This window comes from Podarcis tiliguerta, assembly GCF_965153285.1.
Source record: "Podarcis tiliguerta genome assembly, chromosome: 12".
In the NCBI taxonomy this organism is placed as follows: domain Eukaryota; kingdom Metazoa; phylum Chordata; class Lepidosauria; order Squamata; family Lacertidae; genus Podarcis; species Podarcis tiliguerta.
This window is the reverse complement of record NC_139545.1, coordinates 58,073,989-58,097,415: the sequence shown is the minus strand read 5'-3', so window position 1 is coordinate 58,097,415 and position 23,427 is coordinate 58,073,989. Positions and strand designations below refer to the sequence as shown.

Here is a 23,427-nt window from a genome sequence, read left to right as displayed (position 1 = left end):
CCCCGGGGTCTCCTCCCTCCTGGACTCTTCCGACGCAGACGTTGACCCCCCTGACTCCTCCCACTCTCTTCGGCGGGCTTTAGGACTTGGCTCCCTACCCGGGCTGCCCACCGTGCCGCCCTCCTGTACATTTGAACTTGGCGCGCGCGCGCGTTTAACTTTCCTGATGACCGTTTCCTCGCTCCCCGACGGGGGTGTGGTCACTCCTGCCTCATGTTCTCCCGCTGCCCGCGCGCCACCTGATCCCGATGCCTGGGACTCCTCCCCCCTACTGCACTCTGGGGGGGACGCTGGTCCTGATTTCCAGCTGCTGCTCTCTGAGTCCCCTCTGGCCCCTTCTTCCCGAGGTGTCCCCCTGGGCACTCCCCTTGCCCTGACTATGGGGGCCCCTTTCTGTGAATCCTCCGAGTCACTGGAGAGACTCAGAGACCTCGGACTGCTGTCATAGCTGACATTTCCTTCGGACTCCTCCCCCTCGCTCTCCATTTCCTCCCTCTCCTGTGCCTCTGCTCCTGAACCCCTGACAGCTATTAACAAAACAACTTAAAAGAAAGTAAGCAAAACAGTTACACACAAAAAAATCATATTATAGGATTCCCAAAGCACGACAGCATTCATATCTATAAAACAATATTACCAACATTAACAAAATAGCAACGAAACAAACAAGCCAAACCCTGTTTATCCCGCCCGGTGGGCATCACTTGTGTGCATAGGTTATTTTCATACGCAACTGTGTGGAAGGATCGCACAGTTTTCCAGGGCTGATGTTGTACCTTCATAATCAGGGTTCCTTCATAATCCAGTTGCTAGGAATCACAAATTGGGAGTGCAGTCTTGGGATAGGGTCCGTGGCCGGATTTAGATTTGATGATTTCCTTTGTCAACAACAAATTGTCACTGTTTTTTGTTTTGAATATATGCTCTATGGTCATTTAAGGACCTAATAGGTATCTCAAGCCATTTGCACATGCAGAATGTAGGCACCCTAATATATAGAAATGAGCAAACCAGGGATATTTTAGGGAGCAGACGAGCAGGTAGGGCCCATGACTTACATCAGGGGCCAGCAAACCTTTTCAGCAGGGGACCGATCTAGTGTCCCTCAGGCCTTGTGGGGGGGGGGGGCAGACTATTTTTTTTTGGGGGGGGGGGAATGAACAAATTCCTATGCCTCACAAATAACCCAGAGATGCATTTTAAATAAAAGGGCACATTCTACTCATGTAACAACACGCTGATTCCCGGACCATCTGCGGGCCGGATTGAGAAGGCGATTGGGCCGCATCCGGCCCCCGGGCCTTAGTCTGCCTACCCACGACTTACGTCATAGGAGCCTACACAACACACAACACTGTTGCTGTATGTAGGTTTTGTTTTATTTGTTTTTCCCCCCATCTATTTTGGAAATGTACATCCAGGTGTGTTTTTTCCCTTTAATTTTTTTGGGGGCCCCCAAGAGAGTGGGGCCCTAAGCTGTAGCTTGTTTAGCTTATACGTAAATCCAGCACAGAATGGGTCCTTTGCCTGGGCTTCCACTCAGAGTCTGATCTGGTGGGTCCAGGATTCCGGACAAGATCCAGCAGGCTCTGCGGATGTCCTTACACAATGCAGATGATGTTCCACTTCCCAAGGAGCTGTCTGAGGGTCTCCTGGTGGGTCTTGGGGGGTGGGGGTGGCTGCTGATGAGAGCCAAGGAAGGCTTCTTCTGGCCCCCAATGGGCTGGGACCGGGGACGGCTGAGATCTTCTCCTCCTCTGCTGGCCCTCCTGTGATGCTCATGGCTTTTCCTTCTGACCCACGCAGAGAGCCATGTCGTCCGTCCCGGAGAAAGGAACCAGACCGCGGGACCCTGTACGGAGTACTCCTGCGGGGATGGCGCCTGCATTGCCTTTAAACAGGTGCGATTGGGGGCTGGGGGGGGCTTTCACCCCGTCTCCCCTGCCCAGATGTCTCGCCCCCCCAACCACCCTAAAAGGTCTCATTTCACACTACCCTCAGCCCTGGTCCTGTCCAGCCACCCATCCAGTTCTCTTTCCCATCTGCAAAAGGGATCTCAAATATTCCTGCAAAGAACCAACGGCTCAGGACTGTGATACCTTAAGGACTGCCTCTGCCCAGATTTTGTGCTCGTCCCAGGCCCCTCTCCATGTCCCCCTTTTGACAAGAGGTCCAGAGTGTGGCAACACAAGAATAGGGCCTTTTCCGGGATGGCTCCCTGCTTATAGGAAGTTTTTAAGGACTGATGTTTTAATGTATTTTTAATCTCTGTTGGAAGCCGCCCAGAGCGGCTGGGGAAACCCAGCCAGAAGAGTGGGGTACAAATAATATATTATTATTATTATTATTATTATTATTATTATTATTATTATTATTATTGAATGTTCTCCCCAGGGAGGCTGTCCTGGAGCCTTCGTTACATGTCTTTAGGCACCAGGCAAAAACATTCCTCTTCATCCAGGCCTTTAGCCATTAATCTATAGGGGGTGGGGACTGTAACAATTTTTCATTATTATGCTGTGTGTTATTATGTTTTTATTATTGATGCTCTGTAAAATGTGTTCTTAATGCTGTACAGTGCCCTGGGATCTTTAGATAAAGGGTGGTATATAAATTGAATTATTATTATTATTATTATTATTATTATTATTATTATTATGGGAGACCCACAGATCTTGTTTGGGTTCTTTTCCATAGAAAGAGAGACTAGTGGTTGAAGGATGTTTGATGCTTTATTGTGCTTTTTGGGCTACTTATTTAATTTATTTATTTATTGAACTTATATACCACCCTATACCTGAGGTATCAGGGTGGTTCACAGGGGGGGGGGAATCACAATATATAAAATCAAAATGAAAACAATAACCCAATAACACCCCACCCCAAAAAAATGATTCACAAAATGGGGGGACGTGAACCACATGTGCTGCCTTGAGCTCCTTGGAGAAGTGGGACTATAGATGGAATTCCTCACCACCATCATAAATATCGGAACGCATCTTCAACGATAGACCGGGCGTGGTTTAGCCTCCAGGCAATATTTGTGCGGACAGATGCTGAATTCGGAAGGCGCCTGGAGGAGGCCCAAGTGACCCCCAGCCCTCTCTCTTCCCTGCCCCCCAGGTGTGCAACGGCCTGGCCGACTGCGCTGACGGCACGGAGTCCTCCGGCTGGCTGCCCTCGGACGAGCGGGACTGCGGCCTCTGGAGCCCCTGGGCCCCCTGGAGCTCCTGCAGCCGCTCCTGCGGGACGGGGCTGCAGGTGCGCCGCAGGTCCTGCACCCGGCGGGCGGACGACGTCCTTCGGCACTGCCTGGGAGAGGAAGCCCAGGCCCAGCAGTGCTTCGCGGTGGCCTGCCCAGGTGAGAGGGGTTGGGGGGGGGGACGGCGGGAACAGGAAGTGGGGGAAACAGAGGAGGGAGCTGGGGGCAACAGCAGGGGAGAAGTGGCTTATAGACAAGGAAAGGGGAGACCTCTAGGATGGGTGCTTTCAGCCAGATGCTACCCATTTTTCATGGTCATATATGTACCGTATTTTTTGCTCCATAAGACACACCTAGTTTTTAGACGAGGAAAGCAAGAAAAAAAATATTCTGAACGAAACAGTGGATGTATGATTTTTGTGGTTCAAGCTGTGGCCACAGACATGTGATCTGATGGTGAATTTGGGGTGACCTAATGCAAAAATCCTGAGGATCCATGGGCTTTTACCTCCCCCCTCCCAGGCAGCCTCCTTTATCTCTAGCACCCCTTATCTCTCTCCTGATCCCACCGATCAGCTGTTTCCTTTCAACACTCCCTTCCCTCTTGTCTGCCTTAGTGTCTTTTCCTTAGCTGGAGCAGTTTTTTGCTCCTCCTTTCCTTCTAATTTTTATCCTTATTGCTTTAGTCTTCCTGTTTCCCCCCTCTGCAAGTTTGCTGTCTTTACCTCCCCCCTCCCAGGCAGCCTCCTTTCTCTCTAGCGTCCCTTATCTCTCACCCCCATCGGCAAATGATCAGCGGCTTTGTTTCAACACCCACTTCCCTCTTTCAAAAAAAGAAGAAGCATGATCTGCTTTTTGCCCTTGGGCAATTTGGCTCCAGGGACCATGCATTCGCTCCATAAGACGCACAGACATTTCCCCTTACTTTTTGGGAGGAAAAAAGTGTGTCTTGTGGGGTGAAAAATACGGTATATAAGGTAAAGGTACAGTGGTACCTCAGGATGCGAACGAGATCCGTTCTGGAGCCCTGTTCGCATCCTGAATAGAACATAAGGCGCGACTGCACATCTGCACGTGCGCAGGTCGCGTTTTGCCGCTTCCTTGCATGTGCGTGACATCATTTTGACCATCTGCGCATGCGCGAGCGGCGAAGCCTGGAAGTAACCCGAAAATACTTATCCTGAAGCATATTTATCCCGAGGTATGACTGTAATGGGATGCAGCCAAGGAAATGGGGGCAATCTGCGCACCCCCAGCTGGCACCAGCCCACCGGCCGATGTGCCGGGCGACCTCCAGTCCTTGGTTCAGCGTCAGTGACCCCAGCTTTAGAAGCTGGAGCAGGCTCTAATCAGCAGAGTAAATGCTACGCAAGAGAAGTGGCAGGAGACGGCTGTGTTGAGCATATTTACAAGCACTTTATTCAGCATACATCAGGATGGAAGGAAAAACATGTCTTCTCCCCTTCATGTCCAAGCAAGCAGCATAAGCAAAAGCTATACACAAACGGAAGTTCCCAGCAAGCTGTGCTGGAGTGTAACACACAACAGTCATGCCTGTACTTAAGGTGGAACGAAATATCCTAACAGGTACCCCTGACAGTTAAGTCCAGTTGTGGACAACTCTGGGGTTGCAGCGCTCATCTCACTTTACTGGTTGAGGGAGCCGGCGTTTGTCCGCAGACAGTTTTTCTGGGTCATGTGGCCAGCATGACTAAGCTGCTTCTGGTGAACCAGAGCAGTGCACAGAAATGCCAGAGCGGTACCTATTGATCTACTTGAGCCCAAAATTAAGACTTCCCTCCGCTCCACCATGATTTCCATAGCACTACATTATAGAGTGCATCTTATAACATTATCCAAATTTATATTCAAATTTCCATTTGTAACCACAGAATGATCACCTTACAAGTGCTTTATTAATCCTGCTAACATTTTTAACTGTGTACAGTGATCTTTAAAATAATCTATAAGTTTTTCCCATTCCTTAATAAATTTATTATCTCCTTGGTTTCTGATTCCCTCTATCCATTTTGCCATTTCGGCATAATCCATCTTGATTATCCCTAATGTTTAGTCGGAATTGCCTTTCTTGTCATTTAAATCCATGGGTTCGAGTCCTACCCTCCGGATCTGGAGGAAACAAGTTTGCCCCATCTTCCATGTGAAAGCCCTTGAGATATGTGAAGATGCCTCTCCTATCTCCTCTCAGACTCCTCTTTTCCAGTCTAAACCTACCCAGCTCCTTCAACCGTTCCTCATCAGGCTTGATTTCCAGAATTTTGATCACCTCGCTTGCCCTTCTCTGCATACCAGCCAGGAGAGTTCTGCAGGATTTCCTTTGCTGGAAATCCCACCCACTGCCTGCGAGGTCTGTTTCTCTGCCCCACCCTGCCCTGACGCTTTCGCTTCCCCCTTTCGCGCAGTGGACGGCGTGTGGAGCGAATGGGCGACGTGGTCCAACTGCACCCAGGACTGCCGTGGCGTTGTGGTCCGGCGGCGAGAGTGCCTGCCCTCCCAGAACGGGGGTCGCCACTGCACAGAGATGCCGGAGGCTTTGACCAGCTCCATCGAGATCGGTGAGTCAGTCTGGGGAGCGGGCAGAGGGGGGATAATGCTGGGCGAGACATCATAGAATCGTAGAGTTGGAAGGGGTCCCCCAGTGGTCCTCTAGTCCAACCCCTTGCAAGGCAGGAATCTCAGCTAAAGCATCCATGACAGATGGCCCTCCAAGCATCCTATGGCATCATAGGAGTAGGGAGTGGAGCTGCTTCTTCCTCTTAAAAAAATATTTAGACTTTTCAGATATTTACATTTCACTGATTTTACAATCGTTTTGTCATTTTAAAACTTGACTTCCTTCCCCCTCTTTCTGTGGTTCCTCAAATTTATTTTTAATATCTTCTGCATATCCAGATTAACTTATTTATTTATACCCTTATGTAGCTGCAGGTTATTACAATAATCCTCCCAATGTTTTTACCCGTTTGCACTTCATCCGTAAATATTCAATAAACCATTTCCATTCTTTTATAAAAAGTTATCTTGATTTCTTCCAGTAAGTTTCGCCATTTCTGCATATTCCATAAGTTTTGGGATCCATTCTTCCTTTGCTGGGACTTCTGCTTCTTTCCATTTTGGGGCGAGTGGCGTTCTTGCCACTGTAGTCTCATACATGAGTAGTACCTACCCCTATAATTCCCAAGAGAGCTGCTTCTTCCTTGGTCTTCTGTGGGCCCTGGTGTTCTGGGGGGGGGGCTTATGTGGCCAAACTGGCAGTGCCCCAAGCAGCCCTCTCCGCTCCCCTTTGCCCTCTGCAGAGCTGTGCCAACGGGAAGATTGTGCCAACGCCTCCACCTGCCCCGGGGAGCTGGTCAGCCGGAAGTGTGCGCCTTGCCCCACCTCCTGCGCCGAGCTCTCCAGCCGCACGCGATGCAGGAAGGACCGGCCCTGCAGGCCAGGTAAGCAGGGGAGGGGCAGGGAAAGGGGGCTGGCAGGTGGGGGGGGGGGAGATACGGTTTATTTCCAGTTCAAGAGCGAACCCGATTCACACTTTCCGAACCGATATGCAAGCCAAACCAAAGTGTGGTACAGTGGTACCTTGATTCTCGAACTTAATCCGTTCCAGAAGTCCGTTCCAAAACCAAAGCGTTCCAAAACCAAGGCGCGCTTTCCCATAGATTGGAATGCAGAACGGATTAATCCGTTCCAGACTTTTAAAAACAACCCCTAAAACAGCAATTTAACATGAATTTTACTATCTTAACGAGACCAAAATGAAAGCAATAAACCGTGTACTGCAGTCACACAGCCAATCCATCAGTAGCTGAACTGGGTTTCGCACGGTCTCAAAAACAAAAAAGCTACAAAAACAGAAACGCAAAATAAATAGCAAAAACAGACAGACCTCAGTGTAACACTCAAATCGTCAGCGTAAAACTCAAATCAAAGCATGTTTGGCTTCCGGAAAAAGTTCGCAAACTGGAACACTTGCTTCCGGTTTTGCAGTGTTTGGGTTCCAAGGCGGTTGAGAACCAAGGTACCACTGTACTACATTCATTTCTTTTCCTTCATTTTTTCTTGTCTCCACCTTTTTCTAAAAAAATAACACCTTATATGTAAAAAAAAAAAAAAGCCCACAAGGGAAAACAGTCCACAACATTCTCCTTCACACTGTGTAAAAAAAACAATAATGAACACTTAACACCTATTTTTCTGTTTTAATATTCCTACCTTGTTCACTGAGCTTTTTGGTGATGATCTTGTTTGTTTGTTTGTTTGTTTGTTTGTTACAATTTATTTATATATGTACAGCTTTTTTGCCCAATGGCCAAAATGGCAAGCATATTTATTTATTTATTTATTTATTCATTCATTCATTCAAATAGATAGAAATAAAAATGTGCACCCCACCACTGAGACCATTCCATTCTAACTATCCAACCTCCCAAAATTTCAACACCTCTTGAAATGGTTTGTCCCCTTTCCGTTTTAACAGTGCAAATTCTCCAAATAACCTTCCATATCTCCTCAAAATCATTTCTCCTTATTCTTTTATATCTTGTCATTCAAAGGGTTTTTCTGGCCTCATTTATCATCTCTCAATTGTAACAGAGTTTTGCTTAAGTGGTATTCCGGAGGATGCAATGTGTCTGGACTGCTCACCAAAAAAAAAAAAAAAAAAATTTCGGGGGCTGGTCTTGGGGGGGGGGAATAGTTATTTGTTACTGGATCTATTGCATTCATCGAACTTTGTCATTTTTGAGTCACTCAGATATTGCAAACATCCATACCACTGAAGACAGTTGTATTATTTTGTACCTAGACGTTATTCTTGAAAATATATAAAAATTATGCAGAAATAAATAAACACATGAACCATCACACAGAAGCAGCCTCTGAAATTTGCACTTCTCTGAATTTTGTAGTGCAGTTTTCCTGCGAGGTAATGTAGAAAAGTGCTTCTGCTAGGCTCAGCTGTGCATAAAATGGAAAGTGTTAGTTAAAGTAACAGTTTTATTTTAAGAAATGAATATTATATGCAGCTGCCGGACAGAGAGCCAGAAGTCCTTTCACCCTTTTCTATCTTTCCGTAGTTTTCCTTTTCTTCCCCTTCCTCTTTTTCAGGTCTCTCCTTTTCTTGTTTTTTCTTCTTTCTGACTCCGTTCTTTTTCAGACTAAGTAGCTATATGATAGACCAAGTAGTATATACTTTGTAATGGGCACATGGTTTTGTATATCTACGAACAGGTATCAATAAATAAGTCAATTAAGAACAAAGAAGCATTCTGTTAGGGACAATTGCATTGCAAGAATGTCGTTACAGTGGTACCTCGCAAGACGAATGCCTCGGAAGATGAAAAACTCGCAAGACGAAATAGTTTTTTGTTTTCTGAGTTGCTTCGCAAGACGGATTTCCCTATGGGCTTCCTTCGCAATATGAAACGTCTTGCGCCTTTTTTTTTAAACCGCCAATGCATTCCTATGGGAAACCGTCAATACACAGTGGTGCTTTGCAAGACGAAAAAACTCGCAGAACGAAAAAACTCGCAGAACAAATTAATTTCGTCTTGCGAGGCACCACTGTATAAGGCAAAATTCCATAGAAACATGTGCCTCGAGAGGAGAGATGCATTTTCAGAAGAACTTTTTTTGAAAAGATTGAAAATTGGTGTGGCGATGTGGAGAATCGAATGTGGAAAACGAGAAAGCGAGAGAAACCTAAACTGACAGCTCTGCCCACTCCTAAACTAGACGCTGCCTGGTTTTCTAAATGGTATCAAGGCCACAGGCCAGGATAAACCACTGTCTGGTTTGTCTCCTGTTGTAAACAAAATTTGCCCTTTTCCCCTTATGGGGTACCCAAGAGCCCATATAGAGTCCTAAAGTGGGTTCCCTATTGGTAGGAGAAAATAACAGAGGCCAACCAGAGAATATTGAGAAGCAAAGCAGCTACTAAGCCTGATCTTTATTGAAGCTGTTGCAACAGGGAGCTCCCCTCACAGGGAGGAAAGGAGGAGGAACCCAGAACCCAGGTGTGTCCGTCCTTATATAGACATTTTAAATTGCCCGCCCTGGAGTTCAAGACCACCCTCAGAAACATCATACAGTGGTACCTCTGGATGCGAATGGGATCTGTTCCGGAGCCCCGTTCGCATCCAGAAGCAAACGCAAGCCGCGTCTGCACGTCTGCGTGTGCGCAGGTCGCAATTTGCCGCTTCTGCGCATGCGTGTGAGGTCATTTTGACTGTCTGCGAATGCGCGAGCGGCGAAACCCGGAAATAACGCACTGGGTTGCTGCAGCGTGCAACCCGAAAATACTTATCCCGAAGCTACTTCAACCCGAGGTATGACTGTATCTACATCGCAGAAAAGGTGTTCTACAACAGAAATTTGAGTGTTGTTTTTCCTGTCTGCCAGGTTATCTGATAATGCCTTATCTGATTGCCTTTCCTGGTAGTCTGGCCATTCCTTTGAGATGGTGATTACCCAATTCCTGAGACAATGGGGAGGTTCCCTCACCCCCTCCCTCCTTGCAGAGAAAACATTTGGTCAGTTTGGGAGTCAAAATGGTTTCAGGTCTGTCTTCCTGTGCTGATCTGTGTACGTGCTTCGTTGGTACATTTATGAACATTTATGATATATATAAGACCTTAACTTTTATTATTACACTCCGTTCCCCCACCTTCTCTCTCTCTCTCAATCCTGCCCAGGGTGCTGGTGCCCCGACGGGCTGGTCCTGGACAGCGATCAGCAGTGCGTGCGCCCCCGAGAGTGCCCCTGCCAGGTGGAGGGCATCCGCTACTGGCCCGGCCAGCTGGTGAAGGTCAATTGCCGCATCTGCACCTGCCAGGACGGTCAGATGAAGCGCTGCCGGCAGAACCCGGAGTGCACAGGTGGGCACGGCCCCTCTCCCCGCATTGCTAGATGCCCCAGGAGGTGCGCCCGACAATCCGGTGGTCCCCCAGGCTCAAACCTGTGGGAACATTGAGGATAGTAGGAGGGGATATATTGATTAAATATTATCCTTCCTCCCTCACACTAGTGAGCTAGTAGCAGAGGACATTCCCTTGCACAATGCAGGAAGCAAGTTGATGGATCCGTCACAACCATTTGAGTTAAGCAATCCAGTCTGGCTTATCCTGGTAAATTTCCCCTTTAGATCCCTCTTAAAAGCAATAATGACACAACAGTCTTCTTTTCAAAGTAATGATAAGGTTTACTTACATTCAATTCACAGTTTGGTCTTGAAGGCAAGCTTTATCTTGTAGTTACAGTTACAGTGGTACCTTGGTTCTCAAACTTAATACATTACGGAAATCCGTTCCAAAACCAAAGCATTCCAAAACCAAGGTGCGCTTTCCCATAGAAAGGAATGCAAAACGATTTAATCTGTTCCAGACTTTTAAAAACAAGCCCTAAAACAGCAATTTCACATGGATTTTACTATCCAATGAGACCATTGATCCATAAAATGAAAGCAATAATCAATGTAAAGGTAAAGGTAAAGGTACCCCTGCCCGTACGGGCCAGTCTTGACAGACTCTAGGGTTGTGCGCCCATCTCACTCAAAGAGGCCGGGGGCCAGCGCTGTCCGAAGACACTTCCGGGTCACGTGGCAAGCGTGACATCGCTGCTCTGGTGAGCCAGAGCCGCACACGCAAACGCCGTTTACCTTCCCGCTAGTAAGCGGTCCCTATTTATCTACTTGCACCCGAGGGTGCTTTTGAACTACTAGGTTGGCAGGCGCTGGGACCGAACAACGGGAGCGCACCCCGCCGCGGGGATTCGAACCGCCGACTTTTCGATCGGCAAGCCCTAGGCGCTGAGGTTTTACCCACAGCGCCACCCGCGTCCCTTAATAATCAATGTACCGTACTATAAAATGAATAAGACAGTATTGTCGATGATAAAAATTTAAATTATTATTATTTTCTTACCTGCAGTGATGATAGTCAATGTTTGGATGGGGGGGGGGGGCTTTTATCCATTTTCACAGTCACACAATCAGTCAGTAGCTGAACGGGGTTCCACACAGTCACAAAACCAAATTAATCGGAAAAACCTTAAAAACTGAAACACAAAAGAAATAGCAAAAACAAAAGCGCCAAACTTAATCTGTTCCGGAAGTCCATTTGACTTCTGAAATGTTTGAAAACCAAGGCGCAGCTTCTGACTGGTGCAGGCGCCCCGGGAAGAATAGCCGACAGCCACATTGGATGTTTGGCTTCCGAAAAACGTTCAAAAACTGGGACACTTACTTCTGGGTTTTCGGCGTTTGGGAACTAAGGCATTTGAGAACCAAGGGACCACTGTACAGAGAAAAGTGTGGATTCATCCTCTGTGAGGAATGAGCCCATGTGCTGCTGGCTAAGAGCCAGCAGACAGTCAAAGTCAAAAGAGGAGTGAGGGGGAAGATGGCTGCCTGACCAGCCCTTTTATGGGGTCTGCCAGGGTCACGCCCACCTACCTGGTCACATGCAGGGGAGGATGCTCCAGACCAGGTGTGACAGGAAGTCCTCCTGGCTGGAGCAACATCCCTCTGTGTGTCACTCTGGGCAAACAGGAAATGTTGTGTTTGACTGCTTTCTGTGATGATATACCCCACAAAACCTTCTTGTGGGGGGCACACCTTGTTCCACCCACAAGGCCAGCCTGCCCAGGAGACGCACTGAAGCAGCCACCTGGGGCAGCAGAATCCTGTGGGGCAGCACCCCACGGGTGCCCCACTCGGCCCTGCCACCGCCATTGAGCTTGTCCAAAATACTTGGGCTCTTGTGACGAGCGAGGGCAGGAGACAACTTGAATATACAATCATTCTATAGATTACAATAATTGTAATCCAACAACATGTGGGGGGCTGCAGGTGTGCAGATGTGCCGGCCAGTGTCCCTCTCCTTATTGGTATCTCTTCCTCCCCGCTTTCCCTGCCTCGCCAGTGAATTGCGGCTGGTCCTCCTGGTCGCCCTGGGGCGAGTGCCTGGGTCCCTGCGGGGTGCAGAGCATCCAGTGGTCTTTCCGCAGCCCCAACAATCCCAGCAAGCACGGCAACGGCCGCCAGTGCCGAGGCATCTACCGCAAAGCCCGCAGGTGAGCCCACACAGAGCCAGCACATCGCTTGGAGGCCCCCCCAGGTGCTCCTTTTTCACGAGAGGGCGAAGCGGAAAACTTTTCTCTCCCGCAATGGAGGGTTCATCCTCCCTCAACGGTTCAACGCGTTTTTGTGGTATTTCTTATGTGGTTTTTAAAAGATGTTATTGCTGTGAGCCTCAGATATATATACAGTGGTGCCCCGCAAGACGAATGCCTCGCAAGACGGAAAACCCACTAGACGAAAGGGTTTTCCGTTTTGGAGGTGCTTCGCAGGACGAATTTGCTATGGGCTTTCTTCGCAAGATGAAAAGGTCTTGCGATTCCTGGGGGGTTTTTTTCGCTCCCCACCCCCTTTTTCTAAGGCACTAAGCTGCTAATAGCCTTTTAGCAGCTAATCCGCTAATCCCTTAAGCCTTTAATAGCCGCTAATAGCCGCTAATCCGCTAATCGCGCTAATCCGCTAATCCGCTAATGGGCTTGCTTCGCAAGACGAAAAAAACGCTAGACGAAGAGACTCACGGAACGGATTCTTTTCGTCTTGCGAGGCACCACTGTATAGAGAGAGAGAGAGAGAGAGAGAGAGAGAGAGAGAGAGAGATGGATTTACCATTTTTGCATGAGACACACATTCCTTATTCTACTTTTGGTCTTTCTGATTTCTGATTTTTCTGGTCACTTTTGCCATTTCGACATCCAGGCATGTCCAAAGTCCGTTTCAGGGGCCCAATCTGTTTAATCCAGCTCCTGTGGTAAAATCCTCAAAAAACCTCCACAACTTTAATCTTAAATCTTAAAAAATCTTTAAAAAAAACCTCAACAACTTTGGGGTAAAAATCCAAAAACAAGCTCAACAACTTAAATCCTAAAAAAAATTCAACAACTTTGGTCGGCCCTCATGGCCCTTTCACTTCATCAAATCTGGCTCTCTTTGAAAAAAGTTTGGACACCACAGATCTGTCATTCTCCCTGGAGAACATTTCTAATCCATGATCTCTCTCTCTCGCCTGCCTGCCTGCCATGATTTCTGCCCGAATTGGCTGCAGCCAACCAGCAAAAGCCAAAGAAAGAAAAAATTGATTTGTCTGCTCTCTCTTGTGGGGGGGGGGGAGATTGCCCGGCTGCCTTTCCCCACTTAGATGGGGGGCCCTGGACAGAATCCACCAGCCATGATCGGCTGCAGCCCCTCCCTCCCCCTTTGCAGGTGTCAGACGGATCCGTGTGAAGAGTGTGAGCACCACGGCCGGGCGCATGCCATTGGCGACCGCTGGCGCTCGGGGCAGTGCCAGGTGTGCCAATGCCTGCCCAACCTGACGGTCCAGTGCTCCCAGTATTGCCCCTACAGCACGGTGGCCTGCCCTGAGGTGAGTCTGCCACCTTCCCTCCTCTTCCTGTGCCCCAGTGCACAAGGGCATCTCTGAGCATGCGCTGACTTCCTCACTGATGCGCATCCCTCCCTCCTGCAGGGCCGAGTCCTGGTTGAGGGCCGAGGAGACGCCTGCTGCTACTGCGTGGAGGCAGGTGAGCCCCCCAGGGTGGCCGGGAAAGGGGGCGGAGACCCTGCCCCTCTCCTCCCACCCCACATCGGACAGACTCTGCAATTTCACTTTTCTCCCCAGGCGTGTGTTTATATACCCTGGGCTTGTGAATTATTTGCTGCACCGAATGAGGAATAAGTTTTAGAACTCTAGTTGCAGGATTCACAGCTCAAGAACCCCTAACAGATGGATAGCCAACCTCTGCTTAAAAACCTCCGATGAATCACAGAATTGTAGAATTGCAGGGTTGGGAGGGCTCCCCAGGGGTCATCTATTTCACAACTAAGTAGGTCAACCCCCTGCAATGACCCAATTGCCCCTAATCATGGGGGGCCACCCCTGTTTCCTTATCTTGCCCCTGGGGAATTTTATTCCTTGTTTTTTGAACTTTGGGGACGCTTTGTTCAAATCTTACAATTCCCAAATATTTTGTAGCATCCTGGAATTGTAGCGTTGAAAGGCAGCCTTGTTTAGGGAAGTTTTTAATGTTTGATTGTTTTTTTATTTTTATTACCGTCTTTTTCCGTCTGTAAGATGCCTCCATGGATAAGATGCCCCCTATTTTGGGGGACTCAGGTTTAAGAAAATGGGGGGAGATGGCCCCGTGTATAAGACACGCCCTAATTTTTTACATTATTTGTAAATTCTCTACATTATTTTTTACCTAGTCTTATATACAGAAAAATACGGCAATAGTCTGCTGGGAGCCACCCAGAGTGGCTGGGGAAACCCAGCCAGATGGGCGGGGTATAAATAATAAAATTATTATTATTATTATTATTATTATTATTATTATTATTATTATTATCATCATCATCTAACCCCCTACAATGCAGCACTCACGGGAGTCTTGAGGTAACAAGCAGATTAAACAGAATTCCCCAGCTCAAAAGCCTAGTTACCGCCAGGGTCTCGTGTTCAGTGGTGGCCCAGGGCGTCACCCCTGGATCTGCCCCACCCCTCCTGTTTCTTTCCTATGCAGGTGAGAACCGGACGGCTCTGCCAACTGTGCCAGCCCTGGGACCCCTGGGACCCACTGTGGCCAGTCCGGCTGCCTTGACCACCGCCTTGCCCTTCAACACCTTCCCAATGCCCCCTCTCGGAGGTGAGACTCTGCGCGCATCATTCCTTGCACCTGGGTAAATGCAGGCCTGTGCCTTGGGGCTTCTCGTCTGCGGCAACAGAGAGAGCCCCCTTCCGGGATGGAGGTTGTCCAAGAAAGGGTTGCTCCTCCCACTTGCTTGGTGGGCGGGGCTCTATATGCAAACAACCTCCATCACCTCGGACAGAGCCCAGTGAAGATGCCTCTGCCTGGTGTCAAGAGGCAAGGAGTTCCAAACTTCGGGTCCTGCCACACTTTATCACAGAAAATGGTTGTCTTTTAAAATCTGTTTCTATTTTACTTATGATATTATTGTTTGAATACGTGTTGTATTTATGGATCATTTTATTGTTTTATTCTCTCTGTGCCCAGCTTTTTGGAGAGATTTTGTTTTTCACGGTCAAGCGGTATTTAAATTTTATGAAACAAGAGAAAGAAAGAGAAGGAGGAAGGAAGGAAGGAAGGAAGGAAGGAAGGAAGGAAGGAAGGAAGGAAGGAAGAAGGAAGGGAAAGCTGGAGCAGCTGATGAGCTCATCCAGAAAGGCTTTTCCAATCGAAGTGGACCCTTAAAAGAGATGTGAAACTGAGATATGGGAGCTAAATGGCACCTTTAGGTTATGGGCACCACAATGGAATGTCTAAGTGCACTTTTTAAATAACAATAATACAATGCCAGAAATGAATGAACAGCAGTTAAAACATTATGTTCATTTTTCACATGGTCTAGTCCTTCCCCTGCCCACCCCCCTAATATTCTTAAGAGGGTCTTTTCTCCAGTCTTCAGAGGGTAGCTGAAAGTGGGGAGGCAGAAAAAGGTCCTCCTTTCCTTCCACTCTGCAGTTTTAATCTGAAATCTTAGGCACCCAGAGCTCAGAAACTCCTCGCACTAATGAAATTCCCTGGCGCAATATGTGCCTAGAACGATGGGAGTTTCGAACGCTGGGTGTGATGTGTTTCCACGATGCCAGGCGCTCTCCCGACCCCACCTCCCTTCTGTGCCACCACCCAGACCTCTGCTACGGCCCGCTGGGCATTGCCTCTCTGCCGGACGCCAGCTTCACGGCTTCCTCGCAGCAGCCAGAGAACCCGGCTCACGCCGCCCGCCTCAACCGTGTCCTGCCCAGCGCCGACCTCCAGGGCTGGGCTCCCCCCGCAGACGTCTATCCTGAGCTGCTCTCCCGGCCCCCCTTCCTGCACGTGGATCTGGGGGAACCCAGGAACCTGACAGGTAGGTGCTCCCCTTGCTCTGGAAGGAAGCTCGCAGGAGAGCGGGCTGAGGTTGGGTGGGGGCTGTGCTGGATTTACGTGCAGTGGAACCTTGAGTTGCGGAGATAATCCATCCTGGAGGCACGTCCGCAACTCGAAGCGTTCGCTTCCAGAAGTGTCGCATCTGCGCATGCGTGCAGCGTGATTTAGCGCTTTGTGTATGCGCGAGCAGTGAAACCTGGAAGCAACCTGTTCCCATACTTTTGGGTACATCTGGACACAAGACAAAAACACGCAACCTGAAGCAGACACAACATGAGGTATGACCGTATAAGCTAAACAAGCTATAGCTTAGGGCCCCACTCTCTTGGGGGCCCCCAAAAAAATTTAAGGAAAAAACACCTGGGTGCACATTTCCAAAATATAAGATAACAAACAAATAAAATAAAACCTGTGTTTTGTGTTGTGTAGGCTTCTATGATGTACGTCATGGCCCCCGCCTGCTAGCTTGCTCCCTCAAATATCCCTGGTTTGCTCCTTTCTATATATAGGGTGCCTACATCCTGCTATTTAATTAATAGTAGTTTGCATCATATATTTACACCTCTTATTATTTCATGTTATAGCAAGTTTCTGGAGACTAGACGATGAGTCTTTTTAAATTGTGTTTCTAAAGGAACTTTCGTTCTTGCCAAATGCCAATGTGTTTGCATTAAGTTTGTTATGAATAAAAAATCCTTTTAAGTTAGAGCTTAATATGTAATTATTTCACTATTAATATACTACTTCTTAATTGTATTTCAGTTCAACAATTAGCCTGCTCCCTAAAATATCACTGGTTTGCTCCTTTCTATATATAGGATGCCTACATTCTGCATGGACTGGTTGCATGGCGGCATGCGGCTGCAGCCTGCAGTGCAGCCCAGTTGAATGTAGGTCAAGCTGTTGTGCCTGTTTTCTAATATCAAAGAGTGCATGTAGACTGATGGTCAGGCAGCGTAGACTAAGGGCATGAGTCTTATGCCTACTGATTGATTTCATGTAACACATAATTTATTTATTTTGATCCCATTATAAAATTGCCTTTCCTCAGGGGTGGTGGTGCAGGGGGCCGGATCCTCTGATGCCTACGTGACCAGCTTCTTCCTGCGGTTCAGCCTGGACGGCGTGAGGTGGCATGACTACCACGAGGCCTCTTCCACGGGCACTGTGCCCGACCTAAAGGTGCAAGACCCACGTGCCCTATCTCATTTACTTATTCTCCAAGGAACTCAAGGTGGTGCCCATAGTCCCTTCTCTCCCTCCTCACTTGCTCCCCACAACAACAGGCCTGCGAGGTAGGCTGGGCTGAGAGGCAGTGATCTTCATGGTCGAGTGGAGATTCGAACCCTGGTCTCTAACCCGGTCCTAGTCCCACGCTCTAACCCCTGGCTCAAGAGGACCGAGTGGGGGGAACGAGGTCCCTACAGCGCTGCAAGGCTAGGATCATGGGCCCACAGGGCAGCTTTTGCCAACCTGGTGCCCTCCGGATGTTTTGGGAAGCAGCTGCCATCAGCCCCAGTCAGTTCATGCTGGCAGGAGTTGTAGTTCAGAACGCCTGGAGGGCACCAGGTTGGCAAAGGCTGCTTTTGGGACTTTGTGCATCTGTATCTAAGACTTTTGATCTTATGGGTTTAGTTGGGGAACAGCTGTAGGACATCTGTATTGCGTAGAATCATGGAATCATAGAGTTGGAAGGGACCCAAAGGTCATCTAGTCCAACCCGCTACAATTTCAGAATCTCAGCTTAAGCAGGACTTTCAGAGGAAGGGAGGAGAACTAGCCCCACTGTGTGGAGAGAGTCTCTTCCTTTAAAGTCCTCGGAGTTTATCTCAGTGAAGACCTTACTGGGAAAATCAATACAACCCAGGTGGTTAAGAAAGCCCAACAGAGACTCCATCTCCGCAGAGTATTGTGGAAGAACGATGTCAATCAACATTTGATGATCTCCTTCTACCGGTCCACAATAGAAAATGTCCTTTCCTACTGCATCACGGTGTGGGACGCTGGTTTGACATCAGCTGATAGGAAGTGCCTACAGAGGGTGGTGAATACAGCAAAAGATATTATGGGCTGTCCCATGAATCCGCCGGATGAAATAGCGGAAGAACGTTGCCTCAGGAGAGTGAGGAAAATTCTCAGGGATGATTATTCACACCCTGACTGGCTCTTTCTTGATCTCCTGCCCTCGGGAAGAAGATATAGAAGCATGATTAGTCGCACCAACAGGGTAAAGAACAGCTTCTATCCTGGGCTGTTAGGCTGCTGAATGAAAAGAGAACAACAGGGCAAGTGACTTTCGGGTTTGGTGGGAAAACAAGGGGAATTAAGACCAAGAGAGCTGCGTGGGGGGTGCTTGTGTAATCTCACCGTATACAAGTTGTACAAGTGACAATAAAGTATTTCAATTTCAATTTCAAAAGAAAGAGAAGGAAGGAAGGAAGGTAGGAAGGGAAACTGATGTCCATAAGAAATGTGTTTAAATATGGCTAGGGTAGTGAGGTCCTCAGACCATGGCTCAAAAGATGGTGGGTTCGTATATGTTTCTTGACGACTAGGTGCTTCGTAACGTTGGTATCAATACTTTTTAATTATAAAGAAATAAAGACATACAAAGAAAAAGAGAAGGTGTATCATTCAATCGGTGCTTTGGAAAGTTGAATGAGTTCTGACGATGGGACCTTCGGTCTCTTCCCCTCCCTCTAGCTCTTCCAAGGGAACTCCGATGACTCGACGCCCGTGGTCAGGACCTTCCAGCGCATGGTGCGCGCCCGGCATGTCCGGATCCTTCCCCGCGACTTCCACAACGGGATCTTCCTCCGCGTGGAGCTGCTGGGCTGTGGGAAAGGTAGGATGGCAGGATTGGTGAGACTATTGGTGGTGGGTGACTAATAATAATAATAATAATATCTTATTTCTACCCCACCCATCTGGTTGGGTCTCCCCAACCACTCTGGGTGGCTTCCAACAGAAGGTTAAAAATACATTAAAACATCAGTCATTTAAAACTTCCCTAAACAGGGCTGCCTTCAGATGTCTTCTAAAAGTCAGGTGGTTGTTTATTTCCTTGACATCTGATGGGAGGGCATTCCACAGGGCGGGTGCCATTACTGAGAAGGCCCTCTGCCTGGTTCCCTGTAACCTCACTTCTTGCAGTGAGGGAACCGCCAGAAGGCCCTCGCAGCTGGACCTGAGTGTCCGGGCAGAACGATGGGGGTGGAGATGCTCCTTCAGATATACTGGGCCTTTGAGGCTGTTTGGGGCTTTCAAGGTCAGCACCAACACTTTGAATTGTGCTCGGAAATGTACTGGGAGCCAATGCAGATCTCTCAAGACTGGTGTTATGTGGTCTCAGCGGCCGCTCCCAGTCACCAGTCTAGCTGCCACATTCTGGATTAGTTGTAGTTTCCAGATCACCTTCAAAGCTAGCCTCACATGGGAGATAACTAGAGCAGGCACCACCAAACTCAGCCCTTCAGATATTTTGGGACTGCAGTTCCCATCATCCCTGACCACTGGTCCTGTTAGCTAGGGATGATTGGAATTGTAGTCCCAAAACATCTGGAGGGCTGAGTTTGAGGATGCCTGAACTAGAGCATGCACCACCCTGGCGACTGAGCCTTGCTGTTCCTTCTGTCTAAACCCTCGAACTTCCCCACCCTCCCCCTTTCAGTGTCCCCAGAGCCTCCCGGGACCCCAACGGTGCCACCCACCCCCAGGCCTTGCTGGACCGGGGAGTTCCAGTGCCAGAACGGGCGCTGCGTCCCCGCCGGGCCCCATGGGGCCATTTGCGATGGATTCAACGACTGCGGGGACTTCTCGGACGAAAGGCACTGCGGTGAGTAGTGGGCAGAGACCCCTTAAGAAGCACGTAAAACCAAGCAATCCGTCTAATATATTGCTTGCAGTTCTGGTTGCCTCCGCTCAAAAAGGAGATTGCAGAATAGGAAAAAGTTCATACTTTGGTAATCTTCCGTAATATGGCACCCCGTCTGAGGCCAAAATCTGGCGCCCCAAATGGCCCTTCTCTCTCTCTCTTTGCATTTTAATATTTTTAATAAGTTTTATATAACAAGTTTAAATTCAAACATATCATTCACCTCCTCATTTAGGAGTCTCTGAATCCCTTGACTTCCCTCCGCCCTTCCATGGTTACCATTATCAATCTTTCTTTTCGTCTGCTTATCGTATTATCTATAGTTTGTTTTAAGAACAGTAATCCATTTTTCCACACTTTTGCGTGATCAGAAGCATTACTCAAATCCTGCCAAAGTTTTTAGTTGTTTACGGTGTTCTCTTAAATACATTATAATCCCCCCCCCCATTTCTTTTTAAAATCAAGCAGATTCCAAGTTTCAAAGATAATGTTGCTTCCTTACTGCTAGTCTCTGCCAACTTCTGACAGTGGTCAGTTCAGTCGGTCAGCCTAAACTTTCCCTCACCCTTTGTGAGTTGCAGGTTTGCAGAAAGAAAGTTTTTCTGTTCTTACAGGCTTGGTTACTGGGGTACGTTTTAGCAGGCTGGGTTACTTTTCTACACAGAGTTGGGGTTCGTAATAAATTCTGTTTGATCCTTCCTTCACCGGACCTGTGCTGTGGGTTCCCTTTGGCAGGAGCCGGCCCGTCTCCAGAGCCCTCCACCCCAGGGGGCTGCTTGCCCTCCCAGTTCCGCTGCGCCACGTCGGGGGTCTGCATCAAAGCATCCCAGAGGTGTGATGGGGTCACCGACTGCCCAGACGCTGACGATGAGGTCGGCTGTGTGCCCGAAAGCAGAGTGCCCTCGGCTGGGACCAGCAGGTAATGCATGGCGGGGGGAGTCTCCTCTAGAGCCTGTCCCCCAACCTGGTGTCTGGGCTGTGGGTTTGGTGAGATAGCTCAGTTGGTGGATATTCGATGACCTCTTCCGATAACCTCTTCGGTAGATTTATTGCTTTATTATTCGGCGTCCAGCACGCTTCCGCTGCGCGCCTCTGCAGGTCGTAAAGCAATTAGCAAAGTTTGCACAGCAGACGTGTGATTGAAAGAGCACTTCCCAAAATGTTGCTTCTGTTCTAAAATCTCTTTATTGCCACAAAAGACATGTATTTACAAAGTCTCATCTCCATCTGTCTCAAGCTGCATGTTTCTCAGTCTGTTTGCAGCGACACAACAACAAACTGCTTTCGATTTCCACACAGCTCACAGCATTCCAAGCTGCTTTCGTCACATCCTGGCTTACTTCCCTAGTAAGCCCTTCCCCTCAGTCTCGAGGCACAGAAGGTTAACCCTTCACTACACCCAACAGTGGAGCATGAGATTCTTCATCTCAGGGCTGTGGGTTCGAGCCCCGTGCTGGGCAAAAGATTCCTGCATTGCAGGAGGTTGGGTTAGATGACCCTGATGGGATGTTTCCAAGGGAACGGGGGCAATTCACAGGCCCCCAGCTGGCTCCAGCCCACTGGCCGGTAGCCGGGCAAACTCTGGTCCTCAGAACAGCATCAAACAGCGACCTGCAGTTTCAGAACTCTTCAGAAGCTGGAGCACCCTCTAATCAGCAGAGTAATTAACTCTTCGCAACAGAAGGTGTTATGTACTGAGTTGAATAGGATCCAGAATGCAGCAGTCTCATTGGTCCTAGAACAATAGGATCCAGAATGCAGCAGGTCCGCAGGAGCCACCCAATCCAACTCCAGGTGGAAGTGAATCCACAACCTGATTGGCCTACAGGAGAATCCCAGAATTAGCCAATCACATGGGGCCCATTGTGTAAATAATGTATATAAAGCAGATATTTTGGGGGAACTTCCATTCCTCCTCACCACTATGAACTGAATAATGAAATCCACACTTGACTCTGAGTATATTCCAGAAAGGCGGACAGAGGCATATGTAAAGCATATTTACAAGCAGTTTATTCAGCATAGATCAAGACAAAGAAAACATGTCTGCTCTCCTTCATGTCTAAGAGCAGGAAGAATACTAAGCAAAAGCAATGCTCAAACGGAAGTTCCCAGCAAGCTGTGCTGGAATGTAAACAGACATGTGACATACAACAATCCACATATCTGGTCCTCTTAGGGTGGAATGGAGCATCAATATCCTAACAGCGATTGTATGATTCTACAGAGCTAAACAGTGGAACTCTCTGCCGCAGGAGGCAGCCATAGCCGCCAACCTGGATGGCTTTAAAAGAGGATTTGGAAAATTTGTGGAGGAGGAGAGGCCTGGCAAAGGCAGCAAGCCAGGATGGCCCTGCTCTGCTTCCACAGTCAAAGGCAAAACAAAATTTAAAAATCCTTCCAGTAGCACCTTAGAGACCAACTAAGTTTGTTATCCGTATGAGCTTTCATGTGCATGCTCACTTCTTCAGATACGGTATCTGAAGTGTGCTATCTGAAGAAGTGTGCATGCACACGAAAGCTCATACTGATAACAAACGTAGTTGGTCTCTAAGGTGCTACTGGAAGGATTTTTTTATTTTGTTTCAACTACGGCAGACCAACACGGCTACCTACCTATAAACAGTCAGAGGCAGCAATTCTTCTGAGTACCACTTCCTGAAAGCCACAGGAGGCAAGAGGGCTCTTCGGCTCGGAGTTTCCCATTAGCACATGTGGTGCTGTGGGTTAAACCACAGAGCCTAGGACTTACCGATCAGAAGGTTGGTGGTTCGAATCCCCATGACGGGGTGAGCTCCCTTTGTTTGGTCCCTGCTCCTGCCAACCTAGCAGTTCGAAAGCACGTCAAAGTGCAAGTAGATCAATAGGTACCACTCCGGCAGGTAAATGGCGTTTCTGTGTGCTGCTCTGGTTCGCCAGAAGCGGCTTATTCCTGCTGGCCACATGACCCAGAAGTTGTATGCCGGCTCCCTCGGCCAATAAAGCGAGATGAGCGTCGCAACCCCAGAGTCCGTCACGACTGGACCTAACGGTCAGGGGTCCCTTTACCTTTACTAGGCAGGCTTGGCTAAGCAATAATTGACTCTAGAGAGACATTCCTCCACCAACGATTGCAGTTTGGGAGCTTTTGTGGAGAACCTTTTAGCAAAAGTCCTTACAATATTTATTTCAGCTCCTGGACCTCCGAAAAACAGCCGACGAAGCCTTCCGTGCCCCACGCAACTCAGGTGAGAGTGCCTAGGGGAATCGAGGCAGGATGGGCTGGGTGTGTGTGTGTGTGTGTGTGTGGCTAAGAACTCGAGTTTCTAGGAGGGAGGGAGCCAAGGAAAAGTGGTTCAAGTGACAGGTGAGGACTGGTGGGGACTGGGTTCAAATT

The 23,427-nt window shown here is 48.4% G+C and overlaps 2 protein-coding genes across 3 annotated transcripts in view; one reads left to right on the top strand and one right to left on the bottom strand.

Annotated features, from left to right (window-relative positions):
• Positions 1-23,427, bottom strand: part of LOC310660977 (uncharacterized protein) — a 776,342-nt gene that overhangs the window by 651,386 nt on the left and 101,529 nt on the right. The gene's annotated exons all lie outside the window — the stretch shown is intronic.
• The window catches only part of LOC310661359 (SCO-spondin-like), a gene marked incomplete at its 5' end in the record, with an annotated part of 165,801 nt that overhangs the window by 48,345 nt on the left and 94,029 nt on the right, over positions 1-23,427 (top strand). The window contains 15 exons of the mRNA XM_083407208.1: positions 1,807-1,901; positions 3,124-3,361; positions 5,626-5,778; positions 6,520-6,660; positions 9,913-10,095; positions 12,139-12,289; positions 13,494-13,653; positions 13,756-13,810; positions 14,810-14,932; positions 15,939-16,157; positions 17,229-17,359; positions 18,881-19,022; positions 19,848-20,012; positions 20,787-20,970; positions 23,224-23,278. Coding sequence (XP_083263334.1) covers positions 1,807-1,901; positions 3,124-3,361; positions 5,626-5,778; positions 6,520-6,660; positions 9,913-10,095; positions 12,139-12,289; positions 13,494-13,653; positions 13,756-13,810; positions 14,810-14,932; positions 15,939-16,157; positions 17,229-17,359; positions 18,881-19,022; positions 19,848-20,012; positions 20,787-20,970; positions 23,224-23,278 — 2,195 coding nt within the window. The remainder of the gene's footprint in view (positions 1-1,806; positions 1,902-3,123; positions 3,362-5,625; positions 5,779-6,519; positions 6,661-9,912; positions 10,096-12,138; positions 12,290-13,493; positions 13,654-13,755; positions 13,811-14,809; positions 14,933-15,938; positions 16,158-17,228; positions 17,360-18,880; positions 19,023-19,847; positions 20,013-20,786; positions 20,971-23,223; positions 23,279-23,427) is intronic.